Here is a 27,167-nt window from a genome sequence, read left to right on the forward strand (position 1 = left end):
ATAACAGAAAACACTACTGATAAGCATCACTGGTTCCCAAAGAATCTACACCCGTACCGCAGCTGCAACAAATTATAATAAAGTCAGCACACTCTCTTGTGAAGAACGTCTGTCGGTTCTATACATGTTGACCTTTTCCATGGTGTTGATCGATCGTGTTAAGTTGGTAATGAGATAGATGTGGACATGGCATAAGGTAATCATGCCCTTGGTAACATTAATTCGTTGAACCCAATACCAGAAAAGAAAAAAAACATGAAAGAAGAAAGAAGTTTTTACAGTCCTTGGAAGGGCACCGAGAGGTACAGATTATAACATGAGATTCCATCGGTGTCTAGGTACTAAAAGTTTGTATATCAGGTACCAAAATTCTGGTACGTCCTCAAGGATGGTAAAAACCTTCGTGAGGAAAATGGTTCTAGTTAGATAGTCGCACATAAATAAAATTGCAGTGGATAACAAATAACCTTATATATATAAAGGCACAGGCTTTAGGGATATATCTTGGCGAATCTATATATTGTGTCATAAAGCTTCAAATGAAGCATTTCTTTTTCAAAAAAAATATTCTGAATCCATTTTGTAGTTTGTGTGCTAAAGTCTAAACATGTTCCATTTGTTCTTTTGACATTATTGTCCTTCTATTGCCAGTTCTCTATTTACATTTTTATGCTGAAGACTGAATCAGGGCGATTTGTTTTCTCCCTATTTCTTTACAAGTGATAAGGTGATATAAATTAATTCAGAAATCGATGAGATACCCACTAGTCAGATAAGCATGTAACTTTTTCTCGAATGAGATAAGCATGTAACTTACCACTAGTCAGTAGTCACATAATCAGAAGCCTTATTGAACATTAGTTGCCAATTACTTACATACTTCTCCTTATAATATAATCAGTTCAAAGTGAGATATATATGGACTTATTTAGCATGCAGTGCATTCATCATCAGATCATTCTTCTTGAACTCGAGAGAGTCTAAAACGTTGAGCTCTTAGTTTAGTACATATGTTCTAGCTCAAAGCTAGAAGTTTTGTCAAAAGCATATTATGTCCAATATATAGATGACACTTTGGCTAGTGCACTAATAACTGGCTAGCGCCCTAATAATGAAACAACTTATTCCTTGCCCAGATGGTCGATGTAAGCTTGATACCTACATAAGAGTGGGGAAGTTAGAACTATATGAAGGTTATACATATATTCAAAATGGAAAAAAAATCATGTAGTGTAAATGGTTTTGTAGAGTTTTTAATAAAATGGTCCACCATTTTGTAACCTAGCGGTCCAGTTTAAGTATACTGCCTTCAATTATGGATAAAGTGATAAAGGTATGTTAATCATTTTCCATATTTTTATTTACTATGAAGTACTCCCTTTGATCATAAATATAAATAAGCTGTTTTGGTTTAGGACATCGAGACAGTCTACCAGGTGAAACTTTGACTATTGCAGATTTCTATAAAAATAATTATTTCAAACAGACTAGCTTATTTTGTAAAACTAATTTTTGATATGGATATAGTATAGTCAACTTCATGTTATAAACTATTTGCATTGATGGTCAAAGATAGCTAGACAGATTTGAGTGCTAATTTGTGATTGGAGGGAGTAGTAATTTACCAGTGAACTATATAAGGAACTGCTTTGACCATATAGAAACAGAAAAATAACACTTATATTCATGTCAAATAAGCATACTAACTTTATAGTCATTCAGTAGTCTAGCTTTATATACTTGAAACAAGTGAAGAATGCTAACCCTATATGCAGGGAAGGATCACAAACAGCAGTGCGAAGGAGTTCCTGGCTAGAGTCATCGCCATGACCGCTAGATCCACTAGGCCCAAGGTCCTGGCAGGTCAGACGCAGCACGTTCTCCTCACTAATTTCTTGTATCTGGTAAATAATAAAAGCATGAAAATTGAGAACATAGCACGATCTTTCTCTTGAGAAGGTTAACTAAAACTAACATACTTTTCAAATTTCTCATAGAATTATGAAATTTTAGCAACATATATAAGTTCCTTCTTGCTTGAAATTTAGTTACAAGTCTTTCATTAGTTGGCACTGTTCACTAGTAATACTGTCAGACTTGTGTCATATTTAATTGTACAGTCATACTCCATCTTAATTATAGTTATGCCTCAACTATACTATTGTATGCTTCTATATATATACAGTAGATAATTTAATTGAATATGTACACTCAGTATATATATGTAAACTTTCCCTGAACAATGTTCTGATGCCATTTTTTTAGATATAAGCAGAATGACACTCTGATCTATACCTCAGGAATGTGCACATCACATCAGGAAGAATTAACATACATAGTAAACTAAACTTATCACACACACATAATGTGCTACCTTCCTTCTCAAGTCCTTGTTAGAGTCTTGCAGTTGTTGTTCCTGCACAGCTTACTTGATTAGTATTTCTGGTATTTTAAAAAGAAAATTAAAGATATGCTGAAGTTAGGCCAAAGTAAATTTAATACAGAAAGCGAATCACCTTACGCTTGAGCTCAAAGAGTTGATCAAGCATCTGCTGGTTCTGTGAAAGTTACCACCGGTCAGGGAATTACTGAAATTCGATCTTATACCATTGTTTTTGTATACACTAGACACTTCTGGTACCAAGGAAATAAATGAAAGCATGCATAATATGCAGTTTGACTACCTTTGATGATCTGATATGCTTGAGAGAGATCTCAATTTGATTCTCAAGTTGCTCAAGCTCCTTTATGCTAAGTGGGCCCAAGTCCTCACCTAGAAGATTTCTGCAGACCAAGATCAAAATAAACTTAATCGGATAATAATTGTAGGATGGATATATACATTATTCAAACAGACGTAAATAAACTCATAGCCAGGGACAAATGACAAAGTAGAGACATACCTTTGAGTTGTTTGTAGGAACTCAATTCTTGTCTTTAACTTCAAGTACTCCTGGTAATTATTCTATTCAATAGGAAATCAGATCCACTAATTAATTTGAGTGAATTTTGATCATGATATACATAAATACACACGCACTCAATGTAAATAGTTTACTACTTGTGGCCTAGAATGTGCATACGCTTCATTCATTATGAGTTCATGCATGGATGTCATTTTTTGGAACTTTATGCCATAAATATATTCTAAGGAACAGGAAAAATGTGGAATCTTGTGTTAGGCTGTTACACCGTACTACTCTTCCTTCATATTTGATTTAAATTTCACTCGTTTTTTTCACACAGAATGCATGGAGCACAATTGGATGTATAGATGAGATTTAAAAAGAGCAAATGGATAAGTTACAGATGGTATATGTCACATTTTTGGTTGAGCTCGCCAGTATACATGAAACTATGGATTGGACTCCACAATATGACCATCATACATTCCATTAGAAAGGTGCAATGAATGGTCGTGCACTTATTTCGTATTTGAATACTCTAGACATGCCACAACAAATTAAAATATGTGTAATATAAACTCTCATTTAATTCAGTCTATAAAGAACATATTAAAATAAATAAAGTTTTATTTCCTTAATAAGGATGTAATGAAAATTGTTAACATGCATGCACCAGTCGCAGTGCCTTAGCGTGTCATTCATAATATTTATTGTGCATATCATATCTCTGATATTTCCTAAGCTGATAGGTTCTTGACTGCTTCTAATCACCCAAGAGCTCTATACCAAAATTTGTTTTTCTTCTCATACATGAGATGAATATACATCGAGTAAAGATAGCATTCAGAAATCAGAATGTTACCAGTTCAGCCTCGATTGGAGCTGATGATGCTTCAGATGCGAAGTTGCAGATGCGGTATCGCTCCAATGTCTTGTACATACTGTTGACAAAACAAGTACTGATGAGGGTCAACACCAAAATGTTAATTTGATACTTGTGTGATGTTTATATTTGCGCATCGTCCTATTAACGTGTGATATCAATTTTGCTAACAACCATATAGTTATATTATTATGGGGTTTCCTCTAATCTACCTAGAGAAAAAAACAAAGGTTGCATTTGCATCAATACATACATGCACCATCCACTATTACGATTTTGATTTTTTTTTCCTTTTGGACGGAACATGATTTTTTACTTTGACAAATGATAACTGGAATTAGTGTAGCTTTATAATTATCTTGAATTCACATAGCGTGTGCATATTTTCTCGAACAATGACATGCGCATTGTCAGCCTGCATTATTGAATTTCTTATTTCTACATCGGCTCCAGCCCCAAAACAGACGAGCTGGTACTTTCTCTCTCTCTCCATCACATGGCCGTGTTTAGTTGCCTCCCGTAAAGTTTTTGAAAGGGCATCTTTCTACATTTGAAGTACTAAATATAGACTAATCATAAAAATAATTACAGAATTCGTTTGTAAATCGCGAGACGAATCTAATGGGCCTAATTAATTTGTCATTAGAGGTTGTTTACTGTAGCATTACTGTAGCAATTTAGCGTCTAATTACAGGTTAATTGGGTTCATTAGATTCGTCTCGCGATTTACAGGCAGCAGTCGCAATGCGTTTTTTATTTCATCTAGATTTAAGTCTCCATGCAGGTGCCGGAAAAAAAATTTGGAATTTTGATTTTTGGAACTAAACACGGCGTAGATTGATTTGCTGCCTTTGCATACGATATGACAGTATATGACACGATGTTCAGCGTCCTGGTACACATGCATTTTGCATAGCCCCTTGCCTGCAACGCCTAGAGAGTGAAAGATAGTACGCTGCCTCCTGTCAATGGTTGATTCAATTCATGCCCCCAACATAGGATAACTCCTCACTCCTGACGGGCCAATCGATACACAACACACATGTACATGTATCTTTCAAAAAAAACACACACATGTACATGTGCCTCTCTGTCTCATCCTGCTGCAGCCGCTCGCACGACAAAAGAGGAGAGCTAGACAAGACGTAGAGAGAGGATTGATAGAGAGAGAGAGGTGTCTCAATTCCCCAATGGAACAGTAGAATCTAAAGGAGAAAAGCCAGGGAGAGGTGTCTCAATGGAACAGTAAAATCTAGCCAAGAAACACGGATCAAAATTAGAGAGGAATCAGATCTCTCCAAGAACACGACGCTCATCAACGGTACAGTATTGAACACACACAAAAAAAACATGATGAACACAGGATAGTTTTTTTAAAAAAACAAAATTATGCCTTTCTCCAGATCTGGGGATGAACGGTCCAGCAGGTAGCTAATAGATATGCAGGCTAGCTGGCCCCTTTGATGAACATCACTAGCAACAAGCAGCTGCTAATGCTCTCTGACATGTGCTAAAAGGAGGCGAGAAGCGTTAGAGCAGTAGCCTACAGATTGAACGGAGAGATTGTGAAGTGAGATTGATCATCTGTGTCATCTTCTACCCATATATTGAGCTATTGACTACCTTTTTATAGCAAGGTATAACTGAAGTTTACTGAACTCTCGCAGTCGCAGAAAACAAAAGAGGAAAGGTGAGCAAACCACTGAGATGATAACACGGCCACCAAACCGATATTTCCCCAAACAGCAAAAAGGAACAGGAGCTTTATGAGGCTACGATCTAGAGGCAGTGAGCCGCAGATCTAAAAGGATAGCCTTCCCTTGCACATGAAATCCCACAAAGGAAACACCAAATGGAAATTAAATTTCAGGGAAATTTCTAGGATTTCTACACAAATTCAAATCAAAGGAAAAGGAAAGAAATAAAACTAGGCATGATGAACACCAAAGTCCAAATGAGTATCACACGCACATAAAGTTCTTGGCACGACTCGTCAGACATGCATCCACGTTTCTCAAAAAGATAGAGAGCTAGGCAGAGAGATCAGGAGTTAAAGATCGATCGGCGGCGGTGGTGCGCATGGAACCATGCTTGAAGAAGCTAAGGGAGGTAGGGCTGAGGCAGGTGGGGTACGAACCATGAGGAGGTGGAGAACTCGAAGAGGCGGCCGCGGCTGGAGAAGATGATGAGGGCGACCTCGGCGTCGCAGAGCACGGAGAGCTCGTACGCCTTCTTGAGCAGCCCGTTCCGGCGCTTGGCGAACGTCACCTGCCGGCTGATCTTGTTCTCGATCCGCTTCAACTCCACCTTCCCGCGGCCCATCTCTTCTTCTTCCTTCGTTCCGAAGCTCCGATCCCCCTCTCTCTCTTTCTAGCAGCAAGATCTTTATTTCTCTCCGCTTCTTGCAAGCACTTTCTCTCTCTTCTTCGTCTTCTCTTCTTGCAAGCACTTTCTCTCTCTTTATCCTCCGTCTCCCTAGCTGCTGCTAGTACTAGCAGTAGTTTCTCTCTTTCTGGCCTTGACACCTGGTGGGTGGAGTCCTCGTGGAGTATACTACTGTAGTAGCTTAGTTATGCTATGCACGTACGGCCATGGCTCCTAATTTCCTTTGCCTTTTATCGTCCGTCGTCCCCTTCCCTTCTCTCTCTGAAAAGTCTCTCTCCCTCTCCTCTGTCCTCTCTCTCCCTCCCTCCCTCCCTATCTCTCTCACCCTGTCTCTCTCAAAAAGCCTCTCTCTCTCCTCTCTGTGTAGCTGTCAATCGGCCATTGCTCTCACTGTTGCTTTCCCCCCCAACTTGCTCAAACAGCCTAGCGGCGACGTGATTGGTGCCTGACCGCGGCCCGAACCCTGCTGCCCCTGGATAGTCTCATGGGTCATGGCCAGCGGCGGAACCAGAAAATTTTTGAAGGGGGGCCAAGAGGCTAAGCCAACATATGGCCATGGCGGCGGCCGGCGGCGTTACTGCGACGTATGTACGTCTGCAGTTCGGCTGAGGCGTCCGTTAGTTTGTTATACCATTGCAAAAACGATTCAGAGTCTATGTGCCATGTCTGCGGCTAGGGGCGAAGCTACCTCTAAAATTATCATGGTGCAACCGTTAAAGACCATAAAAAAATTAACAATACATGGTAAATGCAAGTCTAGCTAGTGCTAAATTTTTCATTACCCTGGTGCATCGGTACCAGGCAAACTGTACGTAGCATTAACCCTGGCTGCGGCTCCTCCTAAAATAGCTCTGGTACAGTTTTTTGATGAAGTAGAAATTGAAGTTGTGTTAAAAAATTGTTTCGTAAAACGGCTTCAGTCGCCTAGGATCATGGTAGCCGCGAGAAGCCACAATTTTTTGCTCGCAGGCAAAGCCGTTTTATGGCTTTATTCACGGCTCCCATGATAAAATCATTTTGAAAATGATACTTTGACAGAGCTTTCATCAAAAGTCGGTGAGGAAGCTATGCAAAACAGACTACTTTTTGCTTGTAATTATTGCCTCTTAGACTATGTACTTGATTTTAATTGAAAATACAACGTGAGCTACTTAGATATTGAATTTATTGTAGAATCACTTATCTAATTATTTGTTATATACTCCAAAAAAAGAGGGAGGTTCAATTTTTTTTTCAGCCTTAGGGGGGCCGTGGCCCCTGCTAGCCCCCCTGGTTCCGCCGTTGGTCATGGCCCACATGGCAGCGGCAGCATCGGCGTCCATTGTCGCCTTCTCTCGTCCGCGGCAGGGCAAAGGGGAGCGAGAGAGCATGGCGTGCAGGCCCGATCGATAGGGTGTGGGGGCACGTGTCGATGGCTCAGCGGCTGCCTAGCCTCATGCGTAGTAGTGGCTCAACTTTGGCTGGGCTACACGCATGGCTAGTGCCTGCCTAGTGAGCAGTGACACACATCTTGACTCGAAGAATGCAGAGAAATTCACGGAGATCTCAGGTACGAGTTGATTCCTAGTCATGTACTGCCTTTTTTTGAAGCAAACATGCATGTACTGCCTTGAAAACTCGCATGTTTCAAGACGGGCTCACTATTTTTTTAGTATGTAAAAATAATAAATATATAAATATATGGGTATCCCGAGTGTATAAAGGTCTCAATTGCCCTCAATGTGTTTAAGACTATATATGGGCCATGCTTTAAGGTGGGTCCCATTTGAAAATATCTCTTGTTGTACGGTTTGGTAGTTTGGCAGGTAGGGGGAGCAGAAAAAATAAATTGTATTGTTAATGCTTTATTAGACCTAACCTAAGCTTAAGGTCCCTGTCTATATAGATTTTTGGACCTTAAAGCCCTTTGGCTAATAGCTCCGCCAGCATGGCTAATAGCTCCGCCGGCAGTCGTATGGGAGGCACGCCATCATGGCGGTGGACCCTACTAGCTCAGCCAATAGCAGTAAAGATAGGGTCTCTTTGGCGGTGGACCCTACTAGCTCAGCCAATCAGGTTGATTAAAACCTGCTCCTGTTTGCTCGCACGCCCGCGTTCCATGCCAAAAAGTGGATGCGTGGCGTTCAGCCGTGGCTCTGGATGCTTTGTAAAAAAACCCTCCTATTTTATTAAAATCCCAACCCAGTCCAATATGCTCAACCCGCATAGTAACCATGTGCACATATTTTACAGATAGACTCTCATTCTAAACTTTATTTCCACATGAAGAAGAGAAAAATTGATGATTCTGTATTTTTTACAGAAACCACCCCGAGGCGGTTTTCCAAACACCCCCTCCCACCACCCAACCGGCCAACCCGGCAACCCCCTCCTCCCAGCCCGAACCATAACCCTCCTCCTCCCCGCCTCCATCTCTCTCCCTCCCTGCCTCCACCTCCCCTCCCCTTGTTGCGGGCTGAGGCGACGACGGGCCAGGAGACGGCCGATCCCGGTGGCAAGCTCCTGCGCAGCTCCAGCAGTGGCGCGGGGTGCGCGGTGGCAGGGCCAGGGCTCGCCCGCTGGCGCACGTGCAGAGGCGGCTGCCGGCACTCTAGCGCGGGGGAGCGACGCGCAGCTCCAGCTCTGGCGTGAGGTAGCAGGAGAGGGAGGGAGAGGCTGCTGCAGTTGGGGAGCTGGCACGCGGGGCGGACCAGATCTCGCCGTCCTCAACCTGGGGCCGCAACGCAATTCCAGATCTGGCTGGTGCGCACGTTGGCAGCCTACCCAAGGTCCCAGAGGTGGCGGCCGCAGATCTCGATTTCACGCCAGCCCTTGGCGGTGAGGCAGATGCGCGGGTAATCGCCGTGCACGCGTGCTCCGCACCTCCTCTCCCTGCTGATGTCTCGTCGCCTCGTCGGAACAGTACGGATTGGGCCGTGTTGTCCATCGGGATAGGGAGCACGCAAGTCCTCTTCCCTTCGCCTACGCTTGCTACCGGCACCAAGATAAGTGCCTCGTCCTCCCTTGTCTATCTGCTCCTCACTCCCATTCCCGTTCCAAACCCTAGGTCTGTGGTTTCTCTCTGGGCTGGTCCCTCAAATTGTTCTCCGTTCCAAACCTTACCCTGCAGATCAGTGAGCTCTTATCCTTTGCTTCCATTTTTGAGCTCTGTGTCTGCTTTTCTTTTGCCTGATCTCCAAAATTTTGTTGTGCTGGTGGAGCTGCTGCATCCGGCGATGGTGTCCGTGAGACATGATGTGAGATCAGGAAGGGGCGTAGATACAGACAGGTACCTGTATTTTCTATCCTCCTTTCTTTCCTGATGAAATTCCTATGCTTTTCTGATTAGAGGCATCATATATTTGACCTTGTCAACTACATCATTTTGACTCCCGATTTTATTTTTCCTTATGCCTGCAGTGAGGAGTGTGAATCAGAGCAACAAGATTAAAGCTTTTCCAGATGGGTTCCTGCCTTCTTACTTCAATCTTTCCCTGAATCAAGCCCTTTCCTTTACCTTTCTCTAAGGGAGTTGCTCTGCTTATTCAGGTGGTGTGAGCTTCTCTATCTGTATGTATAGGTGCATCCTTTAATTTTCCTCTACTTATTCAGGTAGATGCGTCATAGTAGAGGGGGTATCTTTTCCTTACTTTTTTTGGATTAGGGATTGTTCTGGTGCATAAATGTGCTTGTTTGATAATTCCATGTTGTTTGGCTTGGATTGTTTGCTAGCTGTTTACCACTTGCACTACTGTGTTTTTACAAATCCTACTGCAACAGTCATTGGTGTTCTTGTTCTGGTCTATGATTGATATTGATTGTGATTTCTAGGCATTGTATGTCTGGTACTCCGAGTGGGAGGATTGCATAGTGTCATGAAAGGAGAGGAAAAAGGCATTTTGTGATGGCACATGGTCTGAACTAATACCTAGTATATTTTTATCGTTGTAAATGACTACCCAGCCAATAGCTAATGGGCTTTGTTGCTGGAAATTTGGGGAAAAGCACAGTTTCTTTAAATGACCGATTTTTGCTACCAGCACTAGAGCTTTTGTGTTGCTGGCCAGCCAAACCCTTCTGAACAGCCCACAGGTTCTTACAAAAAATTTATATATCTTTCTTTGAAATTCTTATATAATCTGCAGATCACTCCAAAGAAAGGTGCTAAGCTATCTTTATTTCCTACCAGAGGAGGTTATAGAGCAGCTCGATGCTCCAGCCACACATACTCAAGGCACGCCTGTCACCAGGGACACCACATGACAAAGATGACACCATTTTTAGCAAAGGTAAAGCTTAATCTACACTCACGGCAGTTCTAACTAAAGTTAAATGCTCATTTTTACCATGAAATAGCCACATACTTTTTCATTAAACATGGTGTAATGGTCTGTTTTTTCACTGGTTTCCTGAATGCCTGAATCATGGTGTAATGATTCTTACAAATACCAAGCAAAGTGAATTATGTAATGATTAATATTTTTGTATTCAACTTTTCCTCTTTTTCCATAGCTCTAGCTTTCAGAGCCACATGTAGAGAGCTAACATCTTAGGAGCCATATGTGTTAGTGCATATTTTTTAACTGCTTGTCAAAATCCCCACTATAATCAGATTGATGTGCACCATGGTCTATTCTTTCAGTTTCAGAAGCTCCTATAGATCTCAATCTTCTTTACCTAATTTGTGGTTTAGTCCCCGGTCTTAAGAACTTTCCATTCACTTTGTGATTTTTCTGCATAAACAAGGGAACATGTTTTTAATGAAACAGGCCAATGTCGCCAGATCCGGAGTAAAGTGGGAGGCTCACGTAAGAGCGGCGGCGCAGCATGTGGAACTAGCAGGCTCTGCGAGCGACGATGAGTTCGAGTGAAACTGCAGTGACTCTCCTTCAGATCATGTAAGAACCTAACAGCCATCCTGAAATCGACATTATGTTTCATTCCTTGCCACCTGCTTTAATCAATAACTAAAACCATCGTCTATTCATGCTAGGGATATGGATGAATGGATACATATTGAATGAGCTTTGGTTGCAAAGAGCCTGGGAGATGGTTGCCAGCTAGCCATGAAATTGTTGATCGATGTGAGTGGGAATCCTTCTCAGATTGGCAAGGGTTGCAAGCACTTGGAATTGATTCGATTTGTTGGTAAGAAGCCTAACATCCGGATGGATTTTTTCCCCTTGAGAACCTTTGGAATTATTAGTTGTATAATGATACATTAGAGCTAGATTAACCCAACTGATTTATATGTCTGCAGATATTAAAACTTGCATTAAGAGACAAGATGATGGCATACAGTTGTGATAGATTGCTTACCTTTCAAGCGTTTATGCCCTTGCTCTCTATGACAGTATTTACTCATGTTTCATGGTATTTATTCTTTTTTTTGGCAAGCATGCGTTTTAAATCATTTGTAGTGTTTTGCAAGCAATGAAATATTCTATGAGCATTTGTAACATAAAGTTATATTGAACTTAGCAAAACTAGAATGCAGTGGAAATTGTCAGTCTACAAAAGTTCTGCAATGTGTTTCATGTGAAGCCTCAAATATCGCTTTGATTTCAGGGCCAATCGCTTGCAAGTCCTACAATCGAAGATGTGTGGTGTCATCCCATCTTTGTTTTTCTACTAAGTTTACCTGAGTCAATATGTTGGTGCCTTGATTTGCTAATTTCGGCCATGATTGATTTTTATCAGGGTATGTATATTCTTCAGTTGCAAATAATGAAAGAAAACAACAATAGCGTTACTGAGCTCAATTGTCGTTTCTGTTCTGGAGAATGTTTGAGCTACAGTTTGCCAAAAAAATTGAACACCACTTGCATGAAAATTTAACTGTATGCAGAATTGCAGATTCAAATATGTTCATCTCACTGAGCTCAATTGCCGCCTCTGTTCTTTTTCTTTGGGATATATGTGTGGTGTTCAGTGCACTGAAGATCCAAAAAAGTGGATTACCAATGTATCTCTAGAGATCTCATTTGTTTTCACTTCACTTTTCAGTGAACATTTAGGAAAGCAACATAGAGAGGTGTTCTACTGGTTGCTGTTAAGAAGCTTCATGATGAAGAACCGTCGTTAATGGATGATGTGCCAGACTTACAATGACCAAAGGACGTGGCAAATTATTTCAATCATTTGATGGGTATTGCCGGCAGTATCCCTGCTTTAGCTTGGGTTGCATTGTTAGGAAAAGATTGTGATTAAAAGTTGATATTTTTTGCACTGGTTGACTATGTAATTTAACAAGTAATGGAATGCATATGCCCGTTTTATTTAGAAAAATTATGAATGATATTTAAGATATGGTGTGGCTAATCTTTGCTTTATATTCAGACCATAACACATGTCGAAATATCTAAAAGAACATTTTAAAAAAAAAGGCACAAGGAGATTGTTTATATTTTGAGAAAATAAAAAAATTGTTTCTGCTTTGAAAAAATGATAACCGCATTAGAACATCTCACATTCCAGTGTCACAACTTTGGCTTATCTGTGTATAAGCTCAATCTGAAAAAAAATTGAATCAAATATGAAATATTTCAACAAATTTCTACTATTGCCATGATAGGGCGCGCAACGCGCGCCAAATGTTCTAGTAGCAGTAAAGATAGGGTCTCTTCGCCGGCTTGAGCGGGCGCACCGCAAGTCGCCCATCTTCTTCTCTCTCTTGCTCCACATAGATTTTCAGCCAGCTCTCCTCCAGCCATTATACTTGCTCTAAGTATATGTTCGCTCCTAATTAAGACCACCTTTTTGGCTTAATTAAGACCTCCTTAATAAATCCTATGGGTGCCCTGAGGTTGAATATGTTTTTTCTTCAAGTTACATGGCATGCCCACAATATGTACATGAGCACATCACACTTATGCATTTATCAGTGCACCTTCTATCACAAGTATAATGCTTAGAAAATTATTACCGCTAGAAGTACTCACGCACACACTTTGTAAACGTTTCACCATGATTTTATGTCCTCCCAACTGTACAAATAATAATCAGAGATGGTTATGTTGATCGTGATTAACTTTAGGTATTAAGAGAATAATATGACAATAACACATAAATATGCCCGTGATTAATCTTAGAAACAGTGACAAGGAACTCGTAATTTGCATGCGCACAATAGCAAAGGACGATTCTGCCTATACATGCAATGGAAAGTAATGGCACAACAGAGGATGCAAGTATGCAACGGTACTTTTATGCCTACATCAAATTTACCAACTGCTAATAACAAGCAAATAATTAACCATGTGCGTAGAGTTATAGATTTTATTTCAAAACATTATACTATCTTTATTACGATATTACATGTATATTAAGACCGTTGATTGTCAGCTACCATTATTACGATTTTGAAGACCATTATGCATAGAGTTTCTAACTATCTTTTTTAATAGAAAAGGAGTTGGCCGACATAGGTTGAAAACTGGTCAAACTTTCAAGAACATTAAGAAATTTGACCAAATATTTTAAAATAAATTTCATTAAAAACGGAGGGGAAATATCAGTATATACCTTTACCGGTGGTGACTGGTAGGACAGACGGAATTCGATTGAGATTTCAAATCACATACATGCATACGTTCACATATAGGCGCACTTCTCAACTTATGACCATGAATGTACGCATGCCGCACACTGATCTATCTGTGAAACTAAGCTCGTTGATGTTGAGAGCCACGAGAACCGAGCTTAGCTCGGGTGGTGAGCGCTGCCGGTGTGCAGCCCACCCGCCCGGGTTCGATCCCCGTCGGGGACAACCCGCGCGTCTCACCGGGGAAAATTCCCCAGAGGGAGGCTGAGCGTGTGTGTTAGGGTGTTAGGGTGTGAGTTGCTCAGTAGGCGCATTCTGGGACCACCCAGGTAGCCTCACCTGCGTTTGAGCGCGCGGTCAGCGTGGGTGCTCCAACCGAGTTCTTAAATGATGTACCAGTGCTCCTGGTGTAATTCAAAAAAAAATGTTGAGAGCCACCACCGATATCGGCGTGCTATGGACGCGTTCATAGTCAAAGTACATTAATGAGATCCATACGAGCCGCCAAAAGTACTTTGATCCTTGATGGGTAGGGGATCAAACCATCTTTGCGCATAAAATTCATGCCATTGCTTGATGAGGTATAAATAGCTATTTCCTCGCGACACAATTATCAAAATCACGCAGGCTGAGTATGGTAGCTAGTTATTAAAAAGATTATTTGCTATTTGTGAGGAAAATTCTGAAGCTCTTGTTGCGTAGCAAAGTAGGAACAAAAAAAGAGAGATATCAGTCCTATCATATCCAGGCCAAGCTAGATGCCATTATATAGTCTAATCCCTATACAACAAGAGGCGAGCGGCGCTCTGGTGCCTCCGCCGTCTCTGTAGCGACACGCGTCCTCTGGATTAGGCTCCGCACGCCGCTAGGCCTCCGTTTCGGCCCGTCTCGCTTAGCCTCCGCACGCCGCTGCGCCTCCGTTCTGGACCGTCTCGCTTCTTGCGGCCCGGCTCCCTGCTCGCGTTACCGCCTCTCCGCGTTGTACCTAGGGTTAGGCCCAATCGTTCCTCCTGGCTCCTGCCATTCGTGTGCGCCACCATCGCTGGCTACTACCCGTGGCTACTGCCCGTCTTGCGCGCCGCACTCCGTGAAGGCTGGAAGGGGAGTGGAGGGCGGCGGGAGGGTTGGGTGGAGGCCGAGACTGCCGGGTCGCCTTCGTCTCCGAGGGTGGGGGGCCGGTAACGCGAGGAGCGACGTTGCCGCCGCCGCTCCCGTTCCCTTCTCGTCCTCGGTGAGCTTCGTGCCTTCCCAGTTTCCATTCCATACAGCTTGTGCCTTTTGCCTCGCGGTTCCTCATGGTTTGTTTTCGGTTTGTCTCGTGCGCTATTTTTTTCCTTGTGCCGCCGCCGTTGCTGCTGGTGGTTGGACGGGACTGCTCCGGTGGTGGCCTTGCTTCGGTGGTGAGATGTCCCTCCGCGTGCCTTTATTCTTAGTTACTTTTTCGCATTGCTTCGATCTGATTGTCTAATGTGCGTCTGCGTTGCTCCGTGTCTGATGTGCATGTGCGTTGCTTCGTGCACGCGATGGACTCCGGCTCTCTTCTTCAGAAATTTCTCCTACCTCCATTGCGTGGATACAGGTTTGTACCCTCGCTGTTGCCTTCCTGTTCTACAATACCTGCCGCTCTCTTGCTTCATTATGAATTTCTAGGGTTTTCTCCTCAGATCTGCCCGCGCGCATTTTGTTGGATTCGTTGCTGGATCTTCGGATAGCAGTGAAAAGCGCTGCGTGTTCGCGCCAGATCTGTCTTTCAGGTTGTTCAGGTGCGTTTTTTCGGCAATGTGCCATACTTCTTCACTGTGTGCCTCTTCTGTGTGTACCAGAAGTACTTGCATTTGTGTTCGATTGCTGCCTGTTGTCGCTGTTTTAGAGAGTTTTGTTCCTGTTGTGATGTTGTTGTTCTGTGGTCCTCCTGTGCTGTATGTTCCTAGGTCTTTCTAGATCGCTGAGTAAGTATGTATCTTTAGATGGAACTGCCTGGTCCTTCTCGGCCACGGTGTAGGCGCGCTCCTATTTCTGAAGCGAGGAGAGTGCGCCCTAGGCATTTTGCGGCGGGTTTGGTTGAATCTCGGCGGCGCCGGCGCGACCTTGCTGCTGCCACCACCGTTTCTGCTCGTGTTCAAGCTGGACAGGAGCGAAATGTGCGGCCAAGGATGGCTGCCTGTGACAGTACCTTTCCTCTTCCTATGCCTGCTATCGTAGATCCCACAACCAGTCCTCCTGCCCCATCTGTTCCTTTCTCCAATTGCCGGATCAGTGTTGTTCGTAAGTGCTTATCCCTGTCAGTGCCGGTGCAATCATACCTCTGCCCTTCCTATTCACTGTGTGCTTCCTTTCCCATTGTTTCTAATTCCCTAGGCGACCATTGGTGTCCAATTGTTCCTTCTGTACTTGCAACGGCTAACAGGCAGAGGCGGATGAAACGAAACAAAGATAGAGCTCTTATGACAAAAGGTGGTGCCTCCTTTTTACCCATCCCCTTTGACTTCCTGTTGATTGCTATGCTGATCGTTTGTATGGGCAGGATTGATTCCTTCTGAGCCCTTCATTGAACCCATTGTTGCTTTTCCAAAGGAATATGCTACTGTCCTCAAAGGTTCCCACCTGTCTCCACTCCGTAAAAAACACCCTTCCCTTCCTCTTTCTTATGCTTCCTATTTAACAGCCCCCTGTGTATCTACACTGCTATTGCAGAAACGTATGCTGCCCGCTCATATTATGGAGCCCCTGAATACGTTTGTCAGCATTGCAATTCTATTTTCTGGTACCAGGAACGGGTTCTCAGCCTGAGCTCACACCCGCAAAAAAGGATTGTTTATAATTTGTGCTGCCGTGGAGGCAGTGTCTCCCTTCCTAGACACCGGGCATTCCCCCAGCCCTTACGTGATCTTGTGAGTTTCAGTGGAGGAGCCCGCAACACCAAATTCATGAAATTAATTAGGCAGTACAACTGCATGTTTGCCTTTACCTCAATGGGAGTTGATATTGATAGATCCGTTAATACTGGGCGGGGTCCTTATGTGTTCCGGATCAATGGTGTTGTACACCATAGGATTGGTTCCCTGCTGCCCAACGAGGGAGATGCAGCGCAGTATGCGTAGCTATATATCCATGACACTTTGAATGAGGTGCAAAATAATCTTGGGATTTACTCTACTGAATCAGGGCATGATGATATGCCAGATCCAGAGATCGTTCAATCGCTGATTGCCATGCTAGATGAGTGCAACCCCTTGGTAAAACAATTCCGCATGGCGCGTGATAGGCTGCTCTCTCCTACTGCACCTGATGTGAGTATTAGGCTGGTTGGGACATCATATACAAGCACTGATAGGTATAGTTTGCTGGCGGTTGATGAATTGGCTGCCCTTATAGTTGGCGGTGACTCTTCAATTCCTCGCCAGTTCGACATAATTGTGGAGTCACGGCAGTCTAGATTCAAGCGTATCTCCCCTATTCATCCAGCCCTTATGACATTACAATATCCATTGCTCTTTCCCTATGCTGACAAGGGTTATCAGCTGGGAATCAAATTCAAAAATGGTGCAGGCGGTGCGGGGTCAAACCGTGGTGCCCGTGATACAATTAGTATGATGGAGTACCATTGCTATTACACACATTATCGGAAAGATGAGCCAAATCCAATTATCTGCTCAGGTCGCCTTTCGCAGCAGTATATTGTTAATGCGTACTCTTGTGTCGAGGCAGACCGGCTCTCTTTCCATTACCACAATCAAAAACTGCTGCGTAGTGAAACTTACCAAGGGATTTCTGATGCGATAGCAAGAGGTGCGTCAACAGGGAGAGATGTGGGAGTCAAGAGAGTTCTACCGGCTTCATATCCGGGTAGCAAGCGGCATATGAACCAGAATTACCATGATTGTATGGCTATTTCAAGAGCCTACGGCCCGCCAAGCCTGTTTACCACATTCACTTGCAATGCTTGCTGGCCAGAGATAGAAGAAGCTCTCCGTTCTGAGCCTGGCCAGAAACCACCTGATCGAGCTGATTTGTCCAGCCACGTGTTCCACATGAAGCTTCAAGAATATATAGAAGACATTAGAAGCGGTGAAACCTATGGTCCTGTTTCTGCGTGTGAGGATTCCAGCTTGCTTTTTTTAAATATGTTTCTGCCTGCATCATTAGCTCATCTCTGCATCACTTCTTTGCTCATCCTATGTAGATGCTGATACGATAGAATTCCAAAAGCGTGGTCTCCCCCATGCCCATATATTGGTCTTGCAGGCTGATTGTGGACCTGAACCATCTGCTGGTTTTGTTGACCAATACATATCTGCGGAGATACCCAATCCTAGCGAAGATCTGTTAGGTTTTGTCCTGGTCCAAGAGTTTATGATGCACGGGCCATGCAGTGAGCTTAATAAGACCTGCCCGTGTATGAAAGACGGCCGCTGCATAAAAAATTATCCAAAGACTTTCCAAAATGAAACAACCTTTGACAAAGAGGGCTTCCCTATCTATCAACGTAGAGATACCGGTGTTAGAGTATGTAAAGGTGGAGTGGATCTCGACAATAGATGGGTTGTCCCCCACAACCTGCAGGTTCTGAAAAAATTCCAGGCTCACATCAATGTTGAGGCCTGTAACCAATCATATTTGATCAAATACCTGTTCAAGTACTGTAACAAAGGTGTGACTGCTGCGAGGATGGCCATTTCAGCCACTCCTCATGCAGGAAATACAGATCGGGGTGATGCTGACAAAGAGGGTGTAGATGAAATAGCTAAGTACATAAAATCGAGGTACCTATCATGGGGCGAGGCTGTTTGGCGGCTATTAGGCTATGAGATACATGAGAAGCAACCATCGGTGGAAAGACTCTACATTCATATGCCTGGGCTTAATATTGTTCCTCTATCAGAGGAGGATAATCTCGAGGCTATAGCTGACGATCCCGACTCAACAAAAAGTACACTTACTGAGTGGTTCACTGCTAACCAAAATAGCCCAGCTACCCGCCAGTACACATACTGTGAATTCCCAAGATTTTACACATGGGATCCAAAGCACAAGGCGTGGTCCATTCGGAAAAGAGGTACAAAGATAGGAAGGCTTCAGTACATTCATCCAGGAGTAGGTGAAGGATTATATCTTAGAATGTTGCTTATGGTGGTCAGAGGTGCACTCTCATACGCAGATGTGCGAACGTATGAAGGCAACGTGTACAATTCATTTCGAGAAGCATGTCAAGCGCGTGGTCTCATTGGAGATGACACTGAATGGCTAGCCCTGTTTGATGAAGTTGTTCAGTGGGCCACCTCCTTTCAGCTTAGAAGTCTATTTATCACAGTATTGGCCTATTGTGATATAGGCAACGTTAGGGCTCTCTTCAACGCATATTGGAGATACATGTCCGATGACCTGTAGTACAAAATGCGCAAGAGAGTTGGGAATGATTCTTATGTGGTTCTAGAAAATATCCTGCTGTCTAGCTTACTAACTGAACTCTCAAATATGTTCTTAAAGAATGGGATGTCCATATCGTCGTATGACCTCCCTACTCCTTCTGAAAATGCGCTTGATGATGGCGGCAATAGATTGACTCTTGAAGAATTGGCCTATGACAGGTCTAGGTTGGCTGTAGAAGCTGTGTCCATGTCATTGGCTCTGAACAATGTCCAGTGAATAGTATACAATACTGTCATAGGAAATATAGCCCGCCGAGAATGTTTTGTTTATTTCATAGCTGGCCATGGGGGTATCGGAAAAACATTCATGTGGAGAACTATTTTAGCAAAACTACGATCGCTTGATCACATTGTGTTGGCTGTTGCATCTTCAGGGGTGGCAAGTCTGCTCCTGCCTGGGGGCGCACAACGCATTCTAGATTCAAGATACCCTTAGATGTGCATGAGACCAGCGTATGTGCCAAAGGTCGAGGAACTATGCTAGCGGCTCTAATACAGAGAACTTCGTTGGTTATTTGGGATGAAGCGCCTATGACTCATAGATTTTGTTTCGAAGCACTTGATCGGACGCTTAGAGACCTGCTGTCTGCGAAAGAACCAGCCAATGCAGCCAAGCCGTTTGGTGGGCTCCCTATCTTATTTGGGGGTGATTTCAGACAAGTGCTGCCTGTAGTCCACGGGGCTGATCGATCTCAGATATTAAATGCTTCACTAATTAGATCCCCCCTATGGAAGCATGTCAGAGTGTTTAAGCTATCTATTAATATGCGCCTCACCAATCCAGCTCTAAACCCTTCTGAGAGAGAACGTATGGCTGAATTTGCACAGTGGGTGTTAGATGTGGGCGATGGGAAAATACATGCGCATAGAAAGGAAGGGGAAACTGAAGACACATGGATTAATATACCTCGCGACATAGCAGTTCTACCAGAAAATGATAAGATACCAGCAATAATTGCAGCTGTGTATACTGACTTTGAGAACTCCTATTCTTTGGTTCCCTATCTTGCAGAGAGGTGTATAGTATGTCCAGTCAATGCTGCAGTTGATGAGGTGAATGAGGTTATGGTTGAGAGAGTCCCAGGATCCTCTAGAGAGTACAGAAGCTTTGATCAGATTGCTAATTCAATGGAACAGCCAGCTGATTTTGAAATGATGTATCCACCAGAAGTGTTGAATTCCATTGTCCTAAACAATTACCCCCACCATCTTCTTACACTTAAAATTGATACACCTGTGGTCCTTCTGCGCAATATTGATCAGGCTCAGGGGCTTTGCAATGGGACAAGACTTCTGATAAAGAGGTTGGGTGATCGTGTGCTTGAGGCTGAGATAATGACTGGAACAAAAATTGGCATGCTGGTAGGAATTCCTAGGATAGTGTTGAACGGCACCAGCCCTAGATGGCCCTTCACCTTGCAACGTCACCAATTTCCAATTAGAGTGTGCTATGCTATGACTATCAATAAGTGCCAGGGCCAAACCCTCAACTATGTTGGAGTATACCTCAGAGAACTAGTTTTTACTCATGGGATGTTATATGTCGTTGTTTCAAGAGTAACCTCACGTGAAGGCCTGTCCATGGTCATTGAAAAAGACAATGGAGCAGCTACTGCAACTACTCGAAATATTGTTTATGATGAAATACTAGCTGCAGTATAGTGCCTTTTTTTTTTACACCCACAAGCCTGTAATCGTCCGTTGTACTAGACAGTACCATTGACACTGTATTATTGAAACCACACCTAAAGTCCACTTCTCATTTTGGCCTGTGTTGATGTTGGCTATTTCAATTTTCATTTGTACCAAACTAAATTCAAGTTGTCCTTTGCCTCTGCACTTTACTGACATTATATTTGCTCTTTGGTTTTGCAGGATGTCTTTGACCCCGCTTAAAAAGGTTGGACCAGAACATTCATGCTGGGAGGTCAAGGTTAGGGTGACTCGGTTCTATGAACAGTTTGACCAGAAAGCCCCGCCCAACCTGATTAGATTTGAGTTCGTTATGCTTGATGAAGAGGTGACCTATTCTCTCGCCATACGTGTTCAATTCCACGCAGTTTACTTTGCACAATCAATTTTCCCTTCCTTTGTTTTTTCAGCACGGAGCGATGGAGGCTGTGGTGCCACTAAAATGGATCAGCAAACATAGAAACTACCTGATTGAAGACAAAGTGTACAGGTTGCGCTACCTACAGATCAATGATGCAAGAAACAGCTACCGTCCGGTCCCTCATCCCTTCATGGCTCGCCTGACAGGACACACACAGATAGTTGAGGTCACCCAAGTCCCTCAGAGTTTCCCACTATATGCATGTTCCATTGCATCGTTCACTACATTACGGACAAGATCAGATGATAGAAATGATATGTCAGGTATGTTCCAATGTGTTTTTTTTAATATCTTTGACTATTTAAATGTTCTTGAACTTGGTTTGACACAGATTTCCAACAACAGATTGCATTGGCATTTTCTCTAAATGCCAACTCCAGAGTTCTGCAAATTGAACCTGACAACTCCAGTGCAGGGACTTCAGGTAAATACTTCCCAGCAACAGCCATACCTATCCTTACAGCCTTCTAATTCTCAAATATATTTCTTTTACCTACTATGAAAAACTGTTTTGTCGTGCAGATGCCAGTGGAGTCACTCCAGCCACAGTACCCATACAGGCTTCAACACCTGCTAAATTATGTGTTGACACAGCCAGTTCTTATTGCCTGTCAAATCTTGCCTATGAATCCTAATTGCATTATATTTAGGATGTGCTGGACCATGCTCAACTTGAGATTGTCGTGCCTACTCCGAATGCAAAGGTATGTTCCGCTTTATCCCTACCATCTTTGCCAGTTCCTGAAAGTAAATCGTGGATATAAAAAAAAGAGTTAAATGCACCAGCGGTCCTCAAACTTGTCCCGAGGTGCCACTTAGGTCCACGAACTTGCAAAATCGAAATCTGGTACCCTGAACTTGTTAAGTTGTGCCACTTAGGTCCAAACCACTTGATGTGGCACCACGTGGCAAGAATATATGCAAAAAAGCCCTTGAATTTTATCATCTTCTATATGTAGATCCTCCTCATCTCTTTCACCTCTTTCTCAATCCGCCACGCTGCTCCTACTGCCGGCAACCACTCCCGCCCCGACGTCCAGAGCGCCGCTGCCCTATCACCTGCCCTACAGCCACGCCGCCGCCGGGCAGCTACCGCGGGAGGCTGGGGCCGGGGCCCTGCCTGCGCCCAGCCTGCTGCCGGCGAGCGCCCGCAGCCGACCGGCCTCCCGCGCCGAGACCGCCTCCCATCGAGGGCCGCCTCCCACGGCGAGGCCACCTCCGAGCGCCGGCTCCCATGCTGGGCAGCCTCGCGGCGAGGCCGCCGCACGCGCCGAGGTCGTGACGGAGCTGCTGCTACTACTCCCGCTACTCGCGCTCACTGCACGCGCTGACGACGATGGCGGCGGTGATTCCGAGGCCGCGGCGGTGTTGCCGGCAGAGGCGGGGGCCGGGGTGTGGAGGGCACACCCTGCTCCCGCCGTCGCCGGATGCTCCAGCCCCGGCGTCCATAGCTGCACGCTCGCCTCAGAGGTCACCGACGCACACCTCCACCCTCTGCAAGCTCCTCTCGTGGTGGGACACGAGCGGCGGCGGCGGTGCTAGCTCCGCCGTGTTGATGCCGGGGCGGGGGCCTAGAGGGCGCGGCAGCAGCAGTAGGCCCTGGAGGACAAGGATGTGTGGCACCGCAGGGCGCTCGCGGAGGGCACCGGCGCCGAGTCGCAGGGTCTGAGGCCGCGGCGGCGCTGCTGCAATTTGTGTCCACTGCGCACGCCGCCGCCGACGGTGGCGGCAGGTCCGAGGCCGCGACAGTGTTGCGGCCGTTGCCGACGACGATGGCGGCGGCGAGTCCGAGGCCACGGTGGTATCACCGGCGGAGGCAGGGGCAGGGGCCGGGGCCGGGGTTGAGGGCGTGGCGGCGGCGGCAGGTCGCGGAGGACGGGTACGTGCGCTGCGGCAGGGCGCTCGCAGAGGAGGGGGCCTAGGCGGAGGGCGCCGGTGCTGGGCGGCGGGTCCGTGGTCATGGCAGCGGCGCTGCTGCTGCTGCTGCTTGCACACGCCGCTGCCGCCACCGATGGCTGTGCGGGGCCGATGCCGCAGGGGTGCAGGGCAACGACCACGCGCGGGTCGTGGCGCTGGGGGTGCTGCCTGCCCGTGCTGGGATGCAATGGTAGACGATCCCAAATTGCATCCCAGCACGAGAGGAGAGGCGCGCCGGCGGAGGGAGGAGCGGCGCGCAGGTCGGCGGCTCGCCGGAGGTGGGCGTGCGGCATGGAGGCCGGTGGCTCGCGGCCGCGGGAGGTGCGCTCGCGGCGTGGTGGCCGGCGGCTCGCAGAGGCAAGCGTGCGGCAGCCCTGCCTTCTATCCCTCAAGGATGTGAAGGTAGAAGACGATAAAACTCAATGGCCTTTTTGCATATATTCATGCCCTTTGAAGGGATATGGACCTAAGTGGCACAACTTTACAAGTTCAGAGAGTCAGATTTCGATTTTGCGAGTTTGTGGACCTAAGTGGCACCTGATGACAAGTTTGAGGGCCGCTGGTGTATTTAACTCTAAAAAAAACACTATGTACCGTTCCATAGGAAACAAGGCGTCTTCCTCGAGATGCTGATCTCCAAGAAACCTTAGAGGATAGCGACGCTGAAGAAAGGTTACCACTGTTGTTCGATCTACTTTTCTCTTTGGCATGAATGTTTAGGTACATACTTGTTCAATCTACTTTTCTTTACTGCTGCTGTCTTTCTAAGACAAAAAACACGCACAAGCAGAAGGCTCAACATGTCGTCCGCCGATGAAGATGAGTAGAAGTGCAGGAGGTCCACCAATAGTGCTGTGTGAATACCTATCATGACCTAGGCTGCCTTAATTATTATGTAGACTGACCTGAGGAGGAACTGTGCTCTGTTAGCCTCTCCTATATTTTGGATCTACCCACCAAACTTCTAATGCTGTGCTGCACTTGACACAGCTTTCTGGTGATTTGTAAGCGTATACCGTCCAGAGATACCTTAAATGTTGGAAGCTCTATTAGCCATAGGTCGGCGTATTCCTGCTACTTCATGCTGCTTGCTCAATGTAAACTGTAGGATTTCCTTAGTGGTGCAAATCTAAACTTTTGTTGTCTGTAATATTGTCTCCGGTAGAGTCCTGAACATATTAGCTTCCTAGCCATCTACAAACCAGTAGAATATGTGGTGCACAAGCAATTATATGTGCAGACTTCGTACATTTGTTTCCACTAAATACGAAAACTCCACAACATCGGCTTTCATGGCCCAGGCCCATATCCACAACCGCCAGGAGATGATATAGAGTGAGACACAGAGTGGCACGGTAATCCAAGCTTACATTGGGAAACAATGGGAGCTCGAAACGTATGGGATGTCTGAGGTAACTCTACAGTGCTATACCGTAGCTCCTATAGACAACAAGTACTGCCAGTTTTTCTATCCCTGCTCACTGCAGTTATTTTCCTTTCCTCCTGCCCACAGCGATGGAACTCCTGCACCCAAAGAAAAGGATGTTGAGGAGAGCCCTGGGACAACAAGCAGATCAGGTGCTGTGTTCTTTATTGCTTCTGATGATCCATTGTACAACTAAAGATCCTGAGATTTTCCTTTTGCTTCTTGGCGCCTTTACACATTGTGCCTTTTCTTTTCTTTCTTCCAATGTTTACACATCGTGGCGCCGTCCTTCTTTTCCCTGCACCAGACAACCACTAATCTTAGATTCACTATTACCTATCTGTTTCACAGCATATTGTGTTCCTATTTTACTTTTCGATAGATTAACATAACCTTCCTACATATTTACTGCCCCAGGACAAGAACATGGACCACACCAAGGACCACGGTGCTGGAGGACTCAGCCCTAGACTCGGCATACAGCACCAAGAACCTACCTCTGACTCAAACGAAGCAGTGCAGGTTCAACTTTCGGCCCTGTTTCTTGCGCAGACTACAGATTTTAATGTGTTTCTGCCTCTTCCAGGCTAGCACCATAAACCGTCTTGGTCTCCAGCTCAGCGTGGAGATGGATCATGAAGGTTGTACTTCCAGACCGACCAAAAAACAGGCAACACCCTTCATGCACGACTTGCTGTTCATCTTACCAGATCTTTTCCTGGCCACAGCTGAATTTCGATTCCATTTGTTCAGAGCCCTACACTCAAAATGGAGGACACTTCCACTCCATCACCATCTCTCCAGTCAAGGCTGCAGGTTTCACAGCTCAAATCTGAAATTGTTGAGAAGCCACATGTCATCGCTATGGAGGTACACATGCATATATACACATCTACAGCAGGCAGATAGTCTGGAAAAAAATAACAACACCTTTACCACCTATTGCCCTTCTTTTCCTAGACCTAAGCTAGGCTGTCGCTTACCATTACCTTAGTTTACATTGCATTTATATTTCATTTTACTGCTGCTCAACATTGCTGCTCTTTTTATTAACAGTAAAACACTATAGCATAAAACCAACTGACAAAATACTACATACTTAAAGTAGGTAGTTAGACATAATACATATTTCATGCACTGAATTCCTGTTTGCCTACTTCCACTTCCCACATCTGAGTTACCTGCCTCCTGTTTCTTTTTTTTTAATACCTCTCCAACCATTCAAATCTCATCTATACCTGATTAAGTGCAGAACCAAATATCAGCCTATGTTCCTCGCCGTCTGATCCTCAAAGAAGTCATGGGACAATTAAATCTGAATGTGCATGGTACTGGAATGCTTCCTTTTGGTTTGGACCAATACATTGCGTGGATGTGCGTCGATCTGCCACGGCATGGTGGCCGTGGGAAAGACGGCGACACAGTGCTATACAGCAATCCATTTTCTAATCACGAAGATGCAGAAGAGAATTTGGCTGAATCAGTGCTTGAGTACTATCAGAGCAACAGAAAGATTGAGATCAATGACTTCAATCAAAATGTGTTAAAAAAGAAGCAGTATGAGCTAGATATCAGTAACTTCTTCTGCCAGGCATTTGAGGACAAGATGGATGAGATGAGGGCCTATCCTGGAACCTACAGCAAGATGAGCGCTGAACAGTTCTACTCTGAGGCTTTCCAGGACAACATGACTTATCTTATCAAGGAGCGCACTACAGAAACTAATCAATGCAAGGCAGTTCATCGCCGCATCGCAGATGTTTGTCGCTCATTTTCTGATATCCTCCCAATCAAAGAAATGTGCCTCCCTGGAGACAGCAGTGATGCTCACAGCAGTCAGCTCACTTTCACAGGAGATAAAGAGAATCCTTCGCGTGTTGATCAGCTTGCTCTTCTCCTCCTAGACATTCTCCGTGATGGGCACATTCATGCGGCCAAACATGGCCGTTTCATGCACTGTAAGTACAGCTCGTCCGTTCTTTAAGTGAAAAATAGCTTTAAATCACTATCTTATGGTTCCACATACGTGACAATTCCTTTTCCAACTTTCACACGCAGAGAATGCTCCAAACACCATTCAGAATTCCTTTTGGGTGTTATAGCTGATACCACAGAACACCATTCAGAATTCCTTTTGGGTGTTATACCTGATAGCCGTTTTGACCACAGCATGGTCCTTTTGTTCTATATATTCTGACTCATCAAGGCCTACTGCTGCAGATATCAAAGCCTGTTCATACCAGGCCACCTTCTTTTATCTTCTGCATCTTGAACACTTAATCCTCTGCCCAGGCCAAGCAAAGTAGGCTAATGCATTGGGGAGCAGATCGGTGGTTTCTCTGATACAAAAAACAATCAGGCTGCCAACCTCTTAGCTCATACAGTTATGCCATGGTTGTTCATATGTATCAAGATTAATCATATATGACTCCTATAGTAACATGCTATCTGCTATGAATGAAGCCAGCTGTGCTATGAACATCTCATCAATCTCTTGCTGTTATTTTACTTTGCCTGCTTTTTCTGTTCTGTTAGGTTCCATGCTGTTCTATGAATCTTGTGTTTTGTACTGGAATCGCTGGAAAC

General features: G+C 44.7%; 2 protein-coding genes across 11 annotated transcripts; one reads left to right on the forward strand and one right to left on the reverse strand.

The window, feature by feature from the left end:
- Nucleotides 1-835: 835 nt before the first annotated feature.
- On the reverse strand, nucleotides 836-6,394 carry LOC120702705 (MADS-box transcription factor 5-like). The gene is made up of 8 exons (XM_039986608.1): nucleotides 5,927-6,394; nucleotides 3,769-3,847; nucleotides 2,904-2,965; nucleotides 2,685-2,784; nucleotides 2,517-2,558; nucleotides 2,375-2,416; nucleotides 1,765-1,901; nucleotides 836-1,158 (listed from the first exon to the last, which is right to left on the reverse strand). Exons 1-8 carry the CDS (start codon nucleotides 6,109-6,111, stop codon nucleotides 1,122-1,124), a joined length of 684 nt encoding a protein of 227 aa, XP_039842542.1. The 5' UTR covers nucleotides 6,112-6,394; the 3' UTR covers nucleotides 836-1,121.
- An 8,263-nt stretch (nucleotides 6,395-14,657) lies between these two features.
- Nucleotides 14,658-27,067, forward strand: LOC120702706. Of its 10 annotated transcripts, none has more exons than XM_039986614.1 (15): nucleotides 14,658-14,927; nucleotides 15,361-15,459; nucleotides 21,001-21,145; nucleotides 21,228-21,307; nucleotides 21,385-21,501; nucleotides 21,584-21,662; nucleotides 21,761-21,942; nucleotides 23,760-23,827; nucleotides 24,457-24,567; nucleotides 24,669-24,733; nucleotides 24,999-25,103; nucleotides 25,168-25,251; nucleotides 25,335-25,451; nucleotides 25,834-26,539; nucleotides 26,640-27,067. In XM_039986614.1, coding segments are annotated over exons 10-15 (1,077 nt in total). In that variant the 5' UTR covers nucleotides 14,658-14,927; nucleotides 15,361-15,459; nucleotides 21,001-21,145; nucleotides 21,228-21,307; nucleotides 21,385-21,501; nucleotides 21,584-21,662; nucleotides 21,761-21,942; nucleotides 23,760-23,827; nucleotides 24,457-24,567; nucleotides 24,669-24,670; the 3' UTR covers nucleotides 26,642-27,067. The 10 variants fall into 10 exon arrangements, 9 of the variants coding, with proteins under 9 accessions (XP_039842548.1, XP_039842550.1, XP_039842547.1 ...); XM_039986612.1 differs by lacking the exon at nucleotides 14,658-14,927 and adding exons at nucleotides 15,023-15,096; nucleotides 15,244-15,275 and having other exon boundaries at nucleotides 21,228-21,501; XM_039986616.1 differs by having other exon boundaries at nucleotides 21,001-21,307.
- The last annotated feature ends 100 nt before the right edge of the window (nucleotides 27,068-27,167 follow it).

The sequence above is a fragment of the Panicum virgatum genome, chromosome 4K (assembly GCF_016808335.1).
Source record: "Panicum virgatum strain AP13 chromosome 4K, P.virgatum_v5, whole genome shotgun sequence".
In the NCBI taxonomy this organism is placed as follows: Eukaryota; Viridiplantae; Streptophyta; class Magnoliopsida; order Poales; family Poaceae; genus Panicum; species Panicum virgatum.